At 42.1% G+C, this 14,292-nt stretch overlaps 1 protein-coding gene across 7 annotated transcripts in view; it reads right to left on the reverse strand.

Moving 5' to 3' along the window:
- ST3GAL3 (ST3 beta-galactoside alpha-2,3-sialyltransferase 3) overlaps nt 1–14,292 on the reverse strand; it is a gene marked incomplete at both ends in the record, with an annotated part of 141,435 nt that overhangs the window by 53,800 nt on the left and 73,343 nt on the right. For all 7 annotated transcript variants that reach the window (XM_079535611.1, XM_079535610.1, XM_079535606.1 and 4 more), the window contains one exon: nt 1,967–2,061. In XM_079535611.1, coding sequence (XP_079391737.1) covers nt 1,967–2,061 — 95 coding nt within the window. The remainder of the gene's footprint in view (nt 1–1,966; nt 2,062–14,292) is intronic.

Below are 14,292 nucleotides of genomic sequence, written 5' to 3' on the forward strand. Positions count from 1 at the left end.
TTTCTTGGAGAGAGTGAAATCTAGATCATAAAAACCCTTTGCACACACTAATAGCCAAATCAGATAATGGCCAAAGGACTAAAGGTGAATTCTTCCCTGACGAATGTCAAATGTTAAGCTTTCTAAGTTCTACCGCATGCTTTTTATCAGCTTGAGATGGAAAAATCATCTTTGCAATCGGATTCTTTTTGAAGAAAATGAAGATCCCTAAAGAACTGTCAAAATGATCTGCATGCTGCCTTCTTGATATGACCGCCTTTACAGAGCAGTAGCCCCACCCTTAAAATTCCTGACCTTTTTCTACTCTTTTGCATGTGATTTATCCAGATGTGTGACTCCAAATTAGTGCAGCTCAGTAAACAATGCTCATCAAAAGCTGCTTTCCCATAAAGTCCGCAAGTTAGAATAGTTCTTTCTTGGACCAGTTAATACCAAGTAATGGATAGAAAAGGACTTTTTATTTTCCAGAGACAAAGCAAAGAAGAACGCTGCTATGAGTTTGAAGACCTTTTATGTAAAAGCCCAAAGAACAGAAAGAAACTTTAATAAAAGAGAACAGAACATGTTATCTCTGAAGCTGCTCAGAGTCTCTCAGTTTCATAACTCTGGTACTTCCAAGCTTCTACAGAGAAGTTTCTCTAAGTTTCTTGGAATATGCAGCATTACTGAAAGTGAGCTCATCCTCTAAGTGCATTTCACACAGAAAGCTTTTGCGCTTGGACTCGACCACAGTCACTTGAAAACACTGGGGAACAGAATATTCACCAAAGTTCTCAGCAAAATCTTCCCGTTACCACACCAGCTACGATGGGGCTCTGTAAACACCAGCACCTTCCCCAGTTGATTCACATCGGTAATCCCAGCTGCTGGCGTCATACATGCACCCAACAAAACCCTGCCCCATCTGTTTCAACACAGCCATGTCCATCTACGCTTTCTCAGCGCCCCTGACCACGCGTTTTCCCATGCACATCCCGCTCGGACTGTCTTCATCTCACACCAGCACGTGACTTATCTCCCCGCTGCCTGCCGAGGTTGTTTGGATATCAGCAGATCGCTCCGACTGAAAGCCCTAATGAGGTGCTGATCCCATTATCCCATCACTCAGCTGAGCCGGGAGGCGTCCTCTGGGACCGGCCAGAAAAGACTGATGCAAGAATTCCAAGTGATGTGTAACATGAAAGGGCGCCTTTCGCATCGCTAGGACTCGCAGCCTGTCAGCACAGCCATTAGAAATCCCGGGTTGCAGAAGTTTATAATTCAACCCTCCCACACACACAACTTGCTCCAGACTGAAACTTGGCACAAAATTCAATCCCAGGAGGGCATTAAAAAAAATAACCCATTCAACTGTTTCCGTCCCATGGCTTCAGCTCTCAGCCATTTAAATAATGGCAATTTCTTATTTCTCTCTTTAACTGAGGAAATCCAATATAAAACACCAGATTTACATAACATTGCGGTGGTGATACAAGCTGGCAACAAATCCAGGATGAGGGCTGCCAGAGCCATTCCGTCATCCCCTTTTGGTGAATTTCTCCATTTGGATCCAGTTTAACGGAATGATTTTTATTAAGTCTGGCTGACATCGTGTGTAATCTGCAAATCCCACCTCCACGTTGGTCAGGCAGTGTGCCCTAGCCTTGTGCACCTTGTGTGCCCATTAGAAGGGGGCGAGCCCTCCTGCAGTCAGCGCTGCCAGGGTTATTTCTCAAGGCCTCTGCTGCAGTCTGCTGGCTCTCCCACAGCACACCTGAGATGCAGCCCCTGCTGCCATATTTCAGCTGCAGGACGGGACGTATCGCACATCACCACCAAGGTATCCGAATAGATTTCTCCTATTTGTTACACAAGCACACAAGTGGCAACAACTATAAAATAAAGATGCGACCAGACGTTTCAAGAAGAAAGCAAAGCATCTGCAGAACCACGTTCTTGATTCAGCAGCTGTGTAGATCTCTCCTACCTTGTCCTTTAATTCCAAAGGGGGGTACAAAGTCCCTGATACGAGCCCATCTTCTGAAGGAATCATCTAAGAACATTGGTGCCGGCTTCGAGAACCTGAGGAAATAAAAAAAAGAGAGAAATTAGCTTCTTATTTAGAGAAGTCCAATTTCTGCAGGGAGCTGGAGAGAATTCAGACCTAAGAGCTTACTCTACAGTCTCACCAGCAGTATCACAACACCACATTTTACTGTTAACCACAGGTGCCTGTGAATCTGTTAATGAAGACACCAAAAAACCTCTAGTTCCAAGCTTGACAATCACTTCAGTTCAACAATTTAGAAGAACATGCTGAACGTCCACGCTATTGTTTGCTGCTAATTTAGCTACAATAAGTTGTAAATTGCAACCAGAGTTTATGTGGTTTTGCTTCAAGCCCTGTAGGCATGAGCCAACTTATGCGCTGTCTATGCCAGCGTGTGAAAGCGTGTGAGGAAGGGCCTCAGACCTCCTTTACACTGTTCATTACACATACTGCTAGCACTGCAGGTGTGCATGCTCAGGAAAGACCTGCATAGTTTCAAGGCAGGAGCTAGCTGCTCCAATGGCTGCTTCTGCCTCATTCATATGCAGGTACACAGCAGTTCTCATCACAAAGGAATAAAGGAAGCGAAGCAGGAGACCATGAAGTAGTACTTGGTTTATAGAGGACAGAAATTCAGTACAGATGTAGGTGTTTTCTTCTGCATTCATTATCATATAAACAATTCAAGAGACATCCTTGCCAAACCAAACAGTTGTGATCTATCCAAAATCACTTAGAAAGAGAGAACTAGTTTTTCTTAACCATGTCATTATGGAAATACAATTAGCCTAATTACACCCTCAACAGAAAAAACAGCAGCTACTAAAAATTTGTCCCTTCTAGAAACAAAACAATTAGCACTTTGCCGAAGAAGCTACAAGAATACTGTCTTCCATTCCAGACCACTTCTGAGTGTATTGAGATCAGTGCTAATGCTATAATAATTGGTGTTAATAACTGTTAAAAATCTGTTCAGTCAGTCATACAAGAACAGCAGTGGGGATGTTCTGGATCAGGATCAGACTGTGAAATGAAGATGGGAATGTACTGTGCCTTGGGAGTCAGAAAGTTCATTACACATCAAGTGCAAAGTACAGATATCTGACGAAGATGGAACTTGACTAACCTAGATCTCACTGGCAGGTGGGATGGAAGCAGGGTTTACTGCTGCTCCTTCGGGCTGTTTGTGCACTCAGCATACAAATCCATGCTACTGCAATCCCTTAACTTCTTGCACCTGAACCATCTGATTTAAGATAAACTCATTTCCACTACGCTGCTGTCATGCACGCAGAAACAACATCAGATAGCGGCACAGTGAGGAAATGTTGGAATGAAGATAAACTGCAAAATACAGCCCAACCTGAGCCAATGAGAGGTTGCGGAAATCTCTGGGAATGTGGGAGTGTTTAACTAAAGAACAGAAGACTGCAACTCACCCCCGTGCACTGCTTCGCAGTCACGCAGTCTTTAGTTAGATAACCTATAGCCATAAATGCAGGATGCACAGATTACCTGGCTGATCTAAAAACAAGGAGTGTTTCTCCAGAGCCCAAATGAGAGCTGAGGAAATGAAAGGATTGGTATAATTTTATCTGGGAAACAGTAGGGAAGATGCGTTAGATACATCACAGCTTCTGAATGCCTCAAGGAAAAAGAAGAAAAACAACAACACTCCACAGCCCTACTCAAAACAAAGCAAAACAACAACAACAAGAAAGAACAGGATACAATAATACCCTGACAACACTCTAAGAACTTCAATAACATGACAAATTAGTTTGTTGTTTGTACTGCTGATTCTTCAAGCTCTGATGCACCGAAATGTAAGTATTGCGTAACACTATTGAGTCTCCCAGGAGTTCTCTCTGCCTTCTGGCAACATCAACAGGAAGACTTCTTGCAGGACTCTCATGCAGGCTCTCAAGGCTTAGAACCCGGATGGCCGCAGGACAGATGTCACAGCTTTCCCTTTAGAGCTTACAGCAGAACGGTGCTCTGGAATGGTCCCCGTGTTCCCCAAGCAGCAGCCTCAGCGCAGAGCCATGGCAGCGCTTGTGGGGCACCACCAGTGTTGGGCTGACTTTCTCAGGTCATCAAATGGCTCTGGTTTTGTGGTGCCTAAACAGGAGGGTGAAGCACCCACTGCCCATCTTACTGCATTTGCTGCAAGTGAAAAGGAAGTTTTCTAGCAAGCGCTGCCTTAGGCCACCTACTGTTATCTGGTAGTACGTAACACTATTTTACTCAGAGCCAGGGAAACTGGCTTTTAATTCACATTTCTGCTTCATTTAAGGCCACTGGGGAACAGATTTGGGAAAAATATTATTGCCGTGTGGGGAAAAAAAAAAGAGCAATTAAAGGTTATCTAGCTGCCATAAATTCTGAAGGTAATCCCATTCTGGAAATATTAAGAGATCATGAATGCCATAAGCACATGATCTATGAAAAGCACTTTGCAACCCCAATAAATCAGAGCAGGCCAGCAGCAATGTCCGTCAGTGACAGGGAAATGCTGTCTGCCAAAGCTCTCCTGGAGCATGGCTGCCCTATCTCGGCTCTGAAGTGTGTCTGGTATACTCTAGGACCCTTCAAGAAATATCAGAATATGCCTCAAACAGTCCATGGGAATGCTCTCAGCACCTAAAATACATTCCAAGGAATTTGTGGGAGTTTGTCAAACAGAAAAACGAAATGCCTCTGAACGATTCTAAATTTTGTATTTACTGAGCATCTTACACGTGGGATGCAGCTTTTCTCCTAAGTCATGGAACCACAGAGGTTGGAAAAGGCTCTCAAGATAACCAAATCCAACCCCAGCCCACCATGCCCACTGACCACATCCCTCAGGCCACATCTCCACATTCCATGAACACCTCCAGGAACGGTGACCCCAACACATCCCTGGCAGCTGTGCCACTGCATCACCACTCCTTAGGAGAAGGAATTGTTCCTTATATCCAACCTCAAGTCATCCACCATGGCTATCCAAAAGGCAGGTCACATTCACAGCGTCAGAATCAAAAGAGGTTTGTTCTCCATGGGAAGACAGCATGTGAAGCAACAGCTTCTATTTTTCACATTCAAATATTAAGTACTTTGCTTTTATTACACCTTAAATTCCCAAACTGACACAATGCTATTTTGTATCACAGCAGCCACAAAAGGGTGAGGAATTTGAGTGTTTATGGCACAAAGCTACAACCTTTGTGATTTGGGAGGCAAACACAAGTATCTCAAAATCTCTAGTCTGAATGGCATACCCCAGCAAAGGATGCCCCAAAAGACAAAAATAGCCATTGAATAATTGCTGATACTTAATCTCAGGTACAATCCTTTACCAATCACTAGCTGCTGTTTTCAAGGCAATTAAATACGTAAGTGTGTAGAAAGGAATGAGCTCAACCAAAGTGAAAGCAAAATAAATAGAACATCTAATAGTCTTTTGCTATAATACAGAGGAAGGAAGACATGGCCAAGTCCCTGAAAGAGCCAGGGGAAGGATGGCACCACATATCTAGGAATCAGATAGTGAGAAAAGACAGCCGGGCACCCACTAAGCTCCATTGTGAGTTTATCTCCCAACTGCTTCCCTAGTAGGAGTTCAGCTGTTCCATTTTTTGTTTCTTTTTTAATTAGGGAGAATCAGAAGAGGAAACTGCAAGATGAAAGAAAATCCAACTGCATTAGAACCTAGAGTTGTATATAACTGCACATTACGTTCTTGAAAGGACATGGAAAGCCTCCAACAATGAGGTGTGTGTTTTGTTTCGTTTTTAAAAAAAAACACCAAAAAATGACTGATGTGTTCTGGCAAGACTTCCACGCTCTCTTTTGTTTGTTTATGCTGAAAAGCATCCACGGTTAGACAGAAGGAACAAAATCTACCAACTTTATTAATAAAATGGCTGAAATACAAACCAAAGCACTCCAGCAGTCAGTAATTAGCACTGAGAGATTTATAAGAGCACAGGGAGAAAGTCTAAACTAACCTTTTCCTTTCTCCCTAGTGAGGCCTAGATGTATGCTCTCTCCCCTGCTTCCCTTCTCTAGGAAGCAGCCTGGTTTGACAGCACAGCGAACAAGAAGGCTTGTGATGTCCTGCTTTCACATTTCTTATTGACAGTAATCCTTTGTCAGAAATCCAAGCAGCTCAGAGATTCCTGAAGCAGTTGAAAAATTTAAGAAATCGCACTAATAAGGATTAAACCCATCCCACAACCTACATACTTCTTTTCCTAAATCAGCAAATAAATGAGTCAAAAATGGATGGCTGCAAGGAAGAAATCTTTGACAACAGAGATCGGGAAAAAAATTAAGTTGATCTTAAACTGTAGAAAAGGACTAAAATAAATTAGACAACTTATTACTGAAGAACAGCCACCATGGGTCAGTATCACCTATCATGGTCATTTGAAACCCCCCTTTCTTTTTTTTTTTTTTCCTATTGCAGCAGTAAAGCCTGTTAAGCACTCCACTATATTCAGGATCAAAAAGCATCAGCTTCAGAGCCATTTCCAGTTCTGGGCCTCATGCAAAAACCATGAACAAACTGGAAACAGGCTGCAGGAGAGCTATGAAAAAGATCTAAGGTCTAGAAAACATGATCACTGAAGAAAATTAGAAAGAAGTGAATTTATTTAGTCTGGTGAATAGAAATTGAAAGAGGACATGATAAGCCCTTAAATATTGCAAGGCTGCTGCAAAAGAGAAAGGTTGTATCTCCTTATCTCTGGTAAATAGAAGTAGGAGCTTAAAATGCTTTAAAGGAAATAAACATTAGAAAAATGTTTCTTATGCTTGGGATTATCACGTATTGAGATCTATTACCTGGATACGTTACAGAACCTGAATCAACCACATGCGTTTCGTACTGTATTGTTCTGTTTGCATCTATTAAGAATGAATGAGTCATAGCTGTGCCCACTTTTAAGTGGGAAAATTAAATAGATGACCTTTTGAAGCGCTGCACTAGTCTACTTCCTCCAAAAGCACTTTCACATTGTGCGATGTTGCTAGGAGGTGTCAGAGTACCTAAGCCACAGTCTGCTGCAGTGGGGCATCAAGAGCTACCCGTCAGACTCCTTGGCACTCAAGTATTTACCTTTATATACAGCAATCAAATTTCAGTACAAACACAGCTTTAGATAAGCAGCACATGGATTTTGCAAGCCTGCTGCCTGCCAAGACTGCTTTCTGTTTGTACCCAGTACCTTTGTGATAAACAGGAAGACACGTAAAGTTTAACCTTTCTGCAGTCATTTAATATCTTGTGCTTACGCACCACCAGGACACAAAATCAAAGACTGATTTAATATCGTCTGTCTCCCCTGTCTCCTCTCCATGTTATAACAGGGATGAAGTCTAAGACTGTGCCCTGATGAGTTCACCTAGAGCGTCTCTTTATAATGACAACAATGATGTATGAGACTGTCAAGTTTTGAGATAAACCATAAATGTTAAAAACCCCAAGAAATCAGTTTGCCTAATCCAACCAATTCCTCAGACTCTGCTACAGATTCTCCAAATGCTTCTGACAAAAAACAAACAAACAAACAAACAAACAAAAAACAACACACGTGTGTACACAAAAATAACAAGATGCTTCATTTAAAGGTTCACTTCCTTTTGGAAAAGAAAAAAAAGCTGTACAACTCAAACACAAGGCAGAAACTTTGTCCTGACCTGCCTCGTGGCACAGCACATAAGACAATGTGGAAAACCTGTCATTGTTCACAGAACCCTCTAATACCAAGGCACAATTAGGTAAGGGGTGAAAAGCTGGCTTCAAGACAGCGTAGAATAATGTTAGTTTAAAAACCAGTCTTCTAGCAACATAGTTTGTTTTTCACGACTTATTGTCAAAGATGCAAGATTGAATTACAGCTGGTTTTTCCTACCAAAAGCCAGGTGGGGTGTTTGTGGCCTCTGAGGGAGAACCGAGCCAAATAGATGAGATTACATGGTATTTGGAAACATGATGAAGGTGAGCAAAAACAGACTGTAATTGCTGCTTGAGCTTTCAAAGTCCTCCATGCAAAGAAAAAAAAAAAGAAAAGAAGAAGAAGATGAGAAGGGAAGAAGAATGGATCTGGTTCTTCCTCCAACAAAAAGACTCCGCTCACATGGAAGATGCCAGCCAGCAACTCTATCAGTTGGCCAAAGTTCAGCACAATTATGGTCCAGCTCATGTTTCACCAGAACAGAAAGGAGATTGCTGTTTCTAATTAAAAAGAATGGCAGAGCAGTTGTCTTGGCTCACTGCAGCTGCGCAACATCGCTCTACCAAAAAGCAGGGAATCAGATCCTTGCGGTGAAGATCTAACGCACATACCAGAAGAGTGCAGGTGATGGCCACAGCTCACATCACTGACCTACTGTCCTTCATCATAGATGCTAATCACCTGATCAGTTAAAATGAGTGACTGCACTTTGATTTTATAAAACCACCTTTATCCTACCTGCAGACAAGAGCAAACCCATGGCCGCGCCACTGCCAGCAATCCTCTCCTACCCACCAGTCTTAGGGTGGAATACACCAAATTGCATTTCATTCTTCCAAAATCCTTTGGCTTTGTTTCTGGCTACCACGTTTCAGATGTAGATACCTGTCCTGATGTTATTCTGCAGTACCTGAATAATTTTTCAATTTGAAAGCACTGAAGGGCATAGAGAATTTTAGTGGCCTCCATGACGAGTAATAGTGCCATTACAGAAGGAGACTGGAATGCCTAATTCTTCCACCTAGAACAGCCAAGCACAAAACTGATGTGACTGCTCTGCACACGTACAGCAGAGGGGATAAAGCAAAGAAGGAAAAGACGTAGGGATGCTAATGAAAAAAGAGGCATAAGAGACAACCATGACCAGATAACGATACGGCCAAACTGAAGACAAAAAGAAGGTCACTCATGTTTAAAATGGGCAAGCTCCAAAATAGCCTTGTGATGGAAGCTGAGGAAGACAGGCAAGTACAAAACAGATTACTCATGTGAAGCTTCATGAATTTACAAAAAGAGTTGCATGTTTGGTGTCTGCACAGGCAGGAGACTAGACTTTGTAATTCATTTGGTTCCTGAATGCCAGGTAATCCTTCACATCTGGCACATTGCTCTTTTTCAGGTCAAAAATTTCCTTAGAGTAAAAATTTCCTGCATAAGTCATACTGGAGCAATGATGTTGGTAGAATAAATGTCAATGTTTAAAGCACCATTCTTGAAACAGAAAGTTTGTTCAGAGAAAGAACAGTGTCACATTCTTCCAGAATGATCAATGCCCTTTAAGAACCTAGACAAAAAATCCCATTAAGATTATATGGAAAATATTAATTTGCTTCAGAGTACACAGCATGGCATTAGCAGAGGTGTTGTTGGCTCTTTGGACTTTGTTATAAATAATACAACATTCTGAAAAGTTTTACAGCACCCAGTTCCCTAGAAAAATCTCAACTTTCACATAAGTAAAAAAGTAATGATAAATTAGAAAGAAAAAAAAAAAAAAAAGGATTTTCCTAGCCAACTATAAGTTGGAAATGAGATTTTCATAGCTGGTAGAGGCTCTGAAACCCGAGGAAAAATACCAACTAATCATTATTTCCAAACTGCTTGCATTTTCTGTTCTGACTCATCATTACTGAATATTTGTAGGCTGCAGTTCTCATCGGTGCAAGTTCCAGCAGTGACCTCCACGTGGTACAGAGAAAGCATCCCCAATGAAAATGCACCCAAAGGAAAAAAAAAAAAAAAGAAAAAAAAAAAGAAAGCAAAACAATAACAGTGGAAGAAAGAGTCCACAGAAGCTATTCTGCCAACAGCAGCTTACAGCACACAGACAGCCAGATGATAAAATGCAAAGAAACAAAGACAAGAATAAATTGTTCCACTTCTTTGTATACAATGTAAATGGACACTCAGACCATCATGCAGATAGCCCATTGTGATGCTGCTTAGAATTTTTATGTTTTTTGCCATTTCCCAAAAAGATTTGTTTTAGTCATCACAATCTGTGTCTGACACAAAAAAGCGGCACAGCAATGACAATCAAGTCTACAGTTTCACAGAGAGAACAGGAAGATAAGAACTAGAAACAAGAAAGACCTTAAAAGAGCTCTGCAGTGAAAACAAAAAGGGAATAAATCCACAGAATCGCAAAGGTTGGAGAAGACCTCCAAGATCACCCAGTGCAATCATCCACTTAGTGCCAATATTTCCCCACCAAACCATGTCCCTTAGCACAACTTCAAAACATTTCATGAGCATCTCCACAGATGGTGACTCAACCACCTCCCTGGGCAGCCCACTGCAGTGCCTGATGGCTCTTTTGGAGGAGGAATTTTTCCTAACATCCAACCTGAACTCACAGGAGAGGCTGGGCAAGCAATGATTTCTTAACTTCTTTAAACTGGATAATGCTTTCCAGTTGAAATCATAATTCTGCACCTTTCAGAAGGTGGACATCCTAACTCAAAGAATGGAAATGTCCATTGCACAAACTCCTAACTTCTTGAACAATTTACCCTGGCATGCTCCTTCATGTACAAAGTTGTTCAAGAAGCAATGGTAAGATTCTCAAGGTTGCTTTCTAGTCAAAGAAGTGCCATTCAGCTGCTCAGAGAATAAATCTTTTTTCTTCTATGAAGTACCACACAGGGTAATACAGCTTCGGGTGACATTATCTGAGTACACAAAAAGAAACCAACACCCAGTTGATGTGCATCTGCACCATGACAGAATCAAAGAATTGTAGGGGTTGGAAGGGACCTCTGGAGATCACTAATATCAGAGTATGTATCACATATGGACACACATCTACAACAAAATTACAAAGCTACTGATGAGATCCATATCCTAACAGGAAAAATTCCATTTGTGTTTCTGTTCCTTCGCTGCACAATAGTCTTCATGTTGTACCGGAGAGTGGATTGGTGGCAGTCAGATGTTCCTATTTAAAGTTCAGACAGAGGCTTTTACTTCCTCTAACCTCCAAGAATTTTAGGATCCCACAGGCACTGATCAGAAGCCCAGACAAAAAAGACCAAAGCAACGCACCCCAGGTGCCAGTAGGTCCCTCTAACTGCACAGAATGATTGACGTGGGAGATATGCCCCCTGCGCCCAGTTTCATGTCATTCTCTATCTCCACACCTTATTAATTCCAGCCCTTAGCCTGCGAGTTATCAGTACAGCAACATGCATTAAAATCTTCCAGATAACATCAGCACTGTTTAATTTAAGCCTCCCTCCTTTGGTCCCATGGTTTTAAAAATAAACAAGAATTTTAACAAAACAAAGCTAAGATACTGTGCTTGTAAAACCTCCTTCTCAGTGCTGCTTCCATAGATAAGGCTCAGGGACTGGGCACTAGAGAAAGCTTCTATCCAAGGGGCCACCTGACAAAAACAAAAAGCTTCACTGACTAAAGGAGTAAGTGGGTGCAGTTGATTCACTACTTAAAGCAGAAGGACTCTTTCCGTTTTCCTTATTACCACCTGAAGAACAGCACAGACCTCCTCGTTCCAGGAATGGAGCTTTTCAGTGAGATTCTTCATTCCAACAAGTTCCCACAGGAGAAGCCAGTAGTAAAAAAGGATGCTGCTGGTTTATGCATTTAAGATTTATGTAAGTCACCGAAATAAATACTAAATATTATTAGCTACTAAAGGAAATGGTTATGGTGAAGATGAGGGGATAAAAAAAAAACAGACATGTTTTCTCTTTCAAAATTCTTGATAAAGAAAGCACTTTTTCTACAACTGTGGGAAAGAAAACAAGACATAATGGTGAAAGTTAAAGCTACACGTTTTGACTGCTATCAAAGGGTGATATGGCCCATGGACAAAATGCAGCTTGAGCGATCCCAGGTCCCAAAGCATGGAAATGCTTCACTCCTGGGCTGGCTGACACAACTCATGCCCCACCAACAGCATTCTAGGAGGGAAGAAATGGGAAAGCGGCACAAAGCACAGAGTGAGCACCACATCTCCAAGGATCCACCATGGAGTCACAAAGGGAGCAATGCACTCTCTGCCTGAGCCTGGAGTTCAACTTCTTCCCTGTATTTTGTAGGTGTCACCCATTTTGGGTTTACTTTGTCATTTTTTCTTTGCCCACCTGTGTTTGTACAGCCACACAGATGGGCCTCACAACCACTGCAGTATGCAGGGGCTTCACAAACAATTATTGACAATTTACATCTGCCGTAGAGAAGGTTTTCGTGTTTTTATTCCACTTCTTGAAAGTTTTAAAACCAACTCCATAAAGGTATTAAACTTTGCACTTCAGACATGTTGGAATTAGACATGTTCAGCATCACAGAGCAGGAAATCTTGCCCTTACGATGACAAATTGCAGCTATTTCCTTGTCCTCTAATCCTACTTTTAACAAAACTATCACCTTTGTAAGAAAAATTGGAAAAAAAGTCATGAAAACTCACAGCCTGAAAAGCAAAACTTTTGGAATGCATTGGCAAAGAAGATGAAGAGCATTATATAAATAGTGAGTTATCTCAATCACCAGCTATTTCTAATGCCTTATCATCTTAAGTACTTTTACCCTCCAATAAATCAACAAATAGTAACTCACTCGTTGGAACTTACTGAAGTGCAACAGAAGAAATAACAAGAAGTAACAAGAAAGCTATGGTACAAGTTACCAAAAAATATTCCTTAAAAATAAGAATTTATTATCCAAAGTGTCATAAGATCCCAGAACACATTTTGACCGCTCTTCCCAATTCTCCCCAAAAGGCTACTGCTCTAAAACTCTATTAGCTGAACACAGTTTAAAAAACAAAGTCGAAGCATGCAAGCCCATCTAATTCAGGACGCTCTTAATTTTCCCTGTCTAAACAGAAAAGCTGAAGGGCTGCTTCATCTGAGGAGCCTTTCATCTTGATGACAGGAGAAGAGCAGATTTTCATTAGCCAGCAAAGCAGCAGCACGGTGGGCCGAACGGAAAAGTTCCCACAAGTATTTATGGGCAAATGTTGAAGAAGACTGAAAACAGACAACCACAGCACAAGCAAACACGGCAGCATCGCCCTACATCATTCACCTCCACTCTGCTCACGCTCGGCCCTCCGGAGCTGCTCTGCTCCTTCCTATGAGCTGCTCTGCCTTTTCCTCGGTGCAGTCGGTGGTGATGCTCACAAGCACCCCAATGACAAAACCTGCAGAACCTCACGTCAACGCTGTGTAAACATCGCTGCCTGACCTTAAGCATCCACATCACCAAAGTCTTTCAGGGACAGTCAGCACTTGGTCGAATTCGACAGAAACTGCAGTTATGTGTCTTCTCACCAAATCGGGCCATTTGTGTTGACCTAATTACCTTCCAGTCATTACTTCCGAACACCCCAGTGCAGATTTTTCTACACAGACAGTCTGATAGGTGCTTTGCAGCACTGGCTTTCATCTTAGCCACAGAGTGTCTCAAACGGACTGCCCTGCTGGAGACCCCGAGCTCCAGAGCAACACAGCAGGTCCGCTCCTGATAGTCTCTATCAGCTAACTCGGGGAAAATGGATTCACTCACTACAGGGATTAGGATCTCCCATATTGGAATTAGAAGTAAAAATACAAGAGTGGCTCTATCTGAAATAAAGGTAGGCAGATATGCAGCAGTAACAACAAAAACCTTCCCAACATGCCGGTGGGTGGCACAGCCTTGAGTTATCCATAGCAGATAGTGTGAGCTTTCATTCACTGGTCACTTAATTTCTTCTTTTGATATCAAGGCGTGCTTAAAAATCTAAGCCACCTTTGCCTGTTTTGCTCGTCGTTAGACAGATACTGAGTTACGGCAAGATTTCCTGGGCTCTGAGAGCAGTAAAATCAGTCCAAAGCAAAGCCTGGGGATCACAGTCACTGTGTTTCAGAGGAAGGAAAAAAGCTCTGCTCAACTTTTAGCCTGGCATTTTTTTTCAAGGATTCATTAACTTGATTGCACAGCAGTAGGGAGAATCCTACCTGAGGATGCAAGCGAGAGGAGCAAATCAGGGTTCAAAATCTCTTCTCTAAAAATGGCAATAAGCAGATGTCCAAGGTGAAGTAAAGAAAAGGGCAAAGCGATAAAATATTTTCTCTGTAACTTTCACATAGCTTTCAAACGCTTTCAGCTCAACGGATTTCCTGAGCTTGATGTGGTTTGTCTAATCAGCAACTCCTATCCCTCCCAGAAACAGAGCACTCCTCCAAATATTTGTCCAGACTCCCCTGGAATCCATACAGACGCTCTGCAGCCGCTGCATTCCTTGGCAAGGAGTTG

Source organism: Tetrao urogallus (genome assembly GCF_951394365.1).
Source record: "Tetrao urogallus genome assembly, chromosome: 5".
Classification (NCBI taxonomy): Eukaryota; Metazoa; Chordata; class Aves; order Galliformes; family Phasianidae; genus Tetrao; species Tetrao urogallus.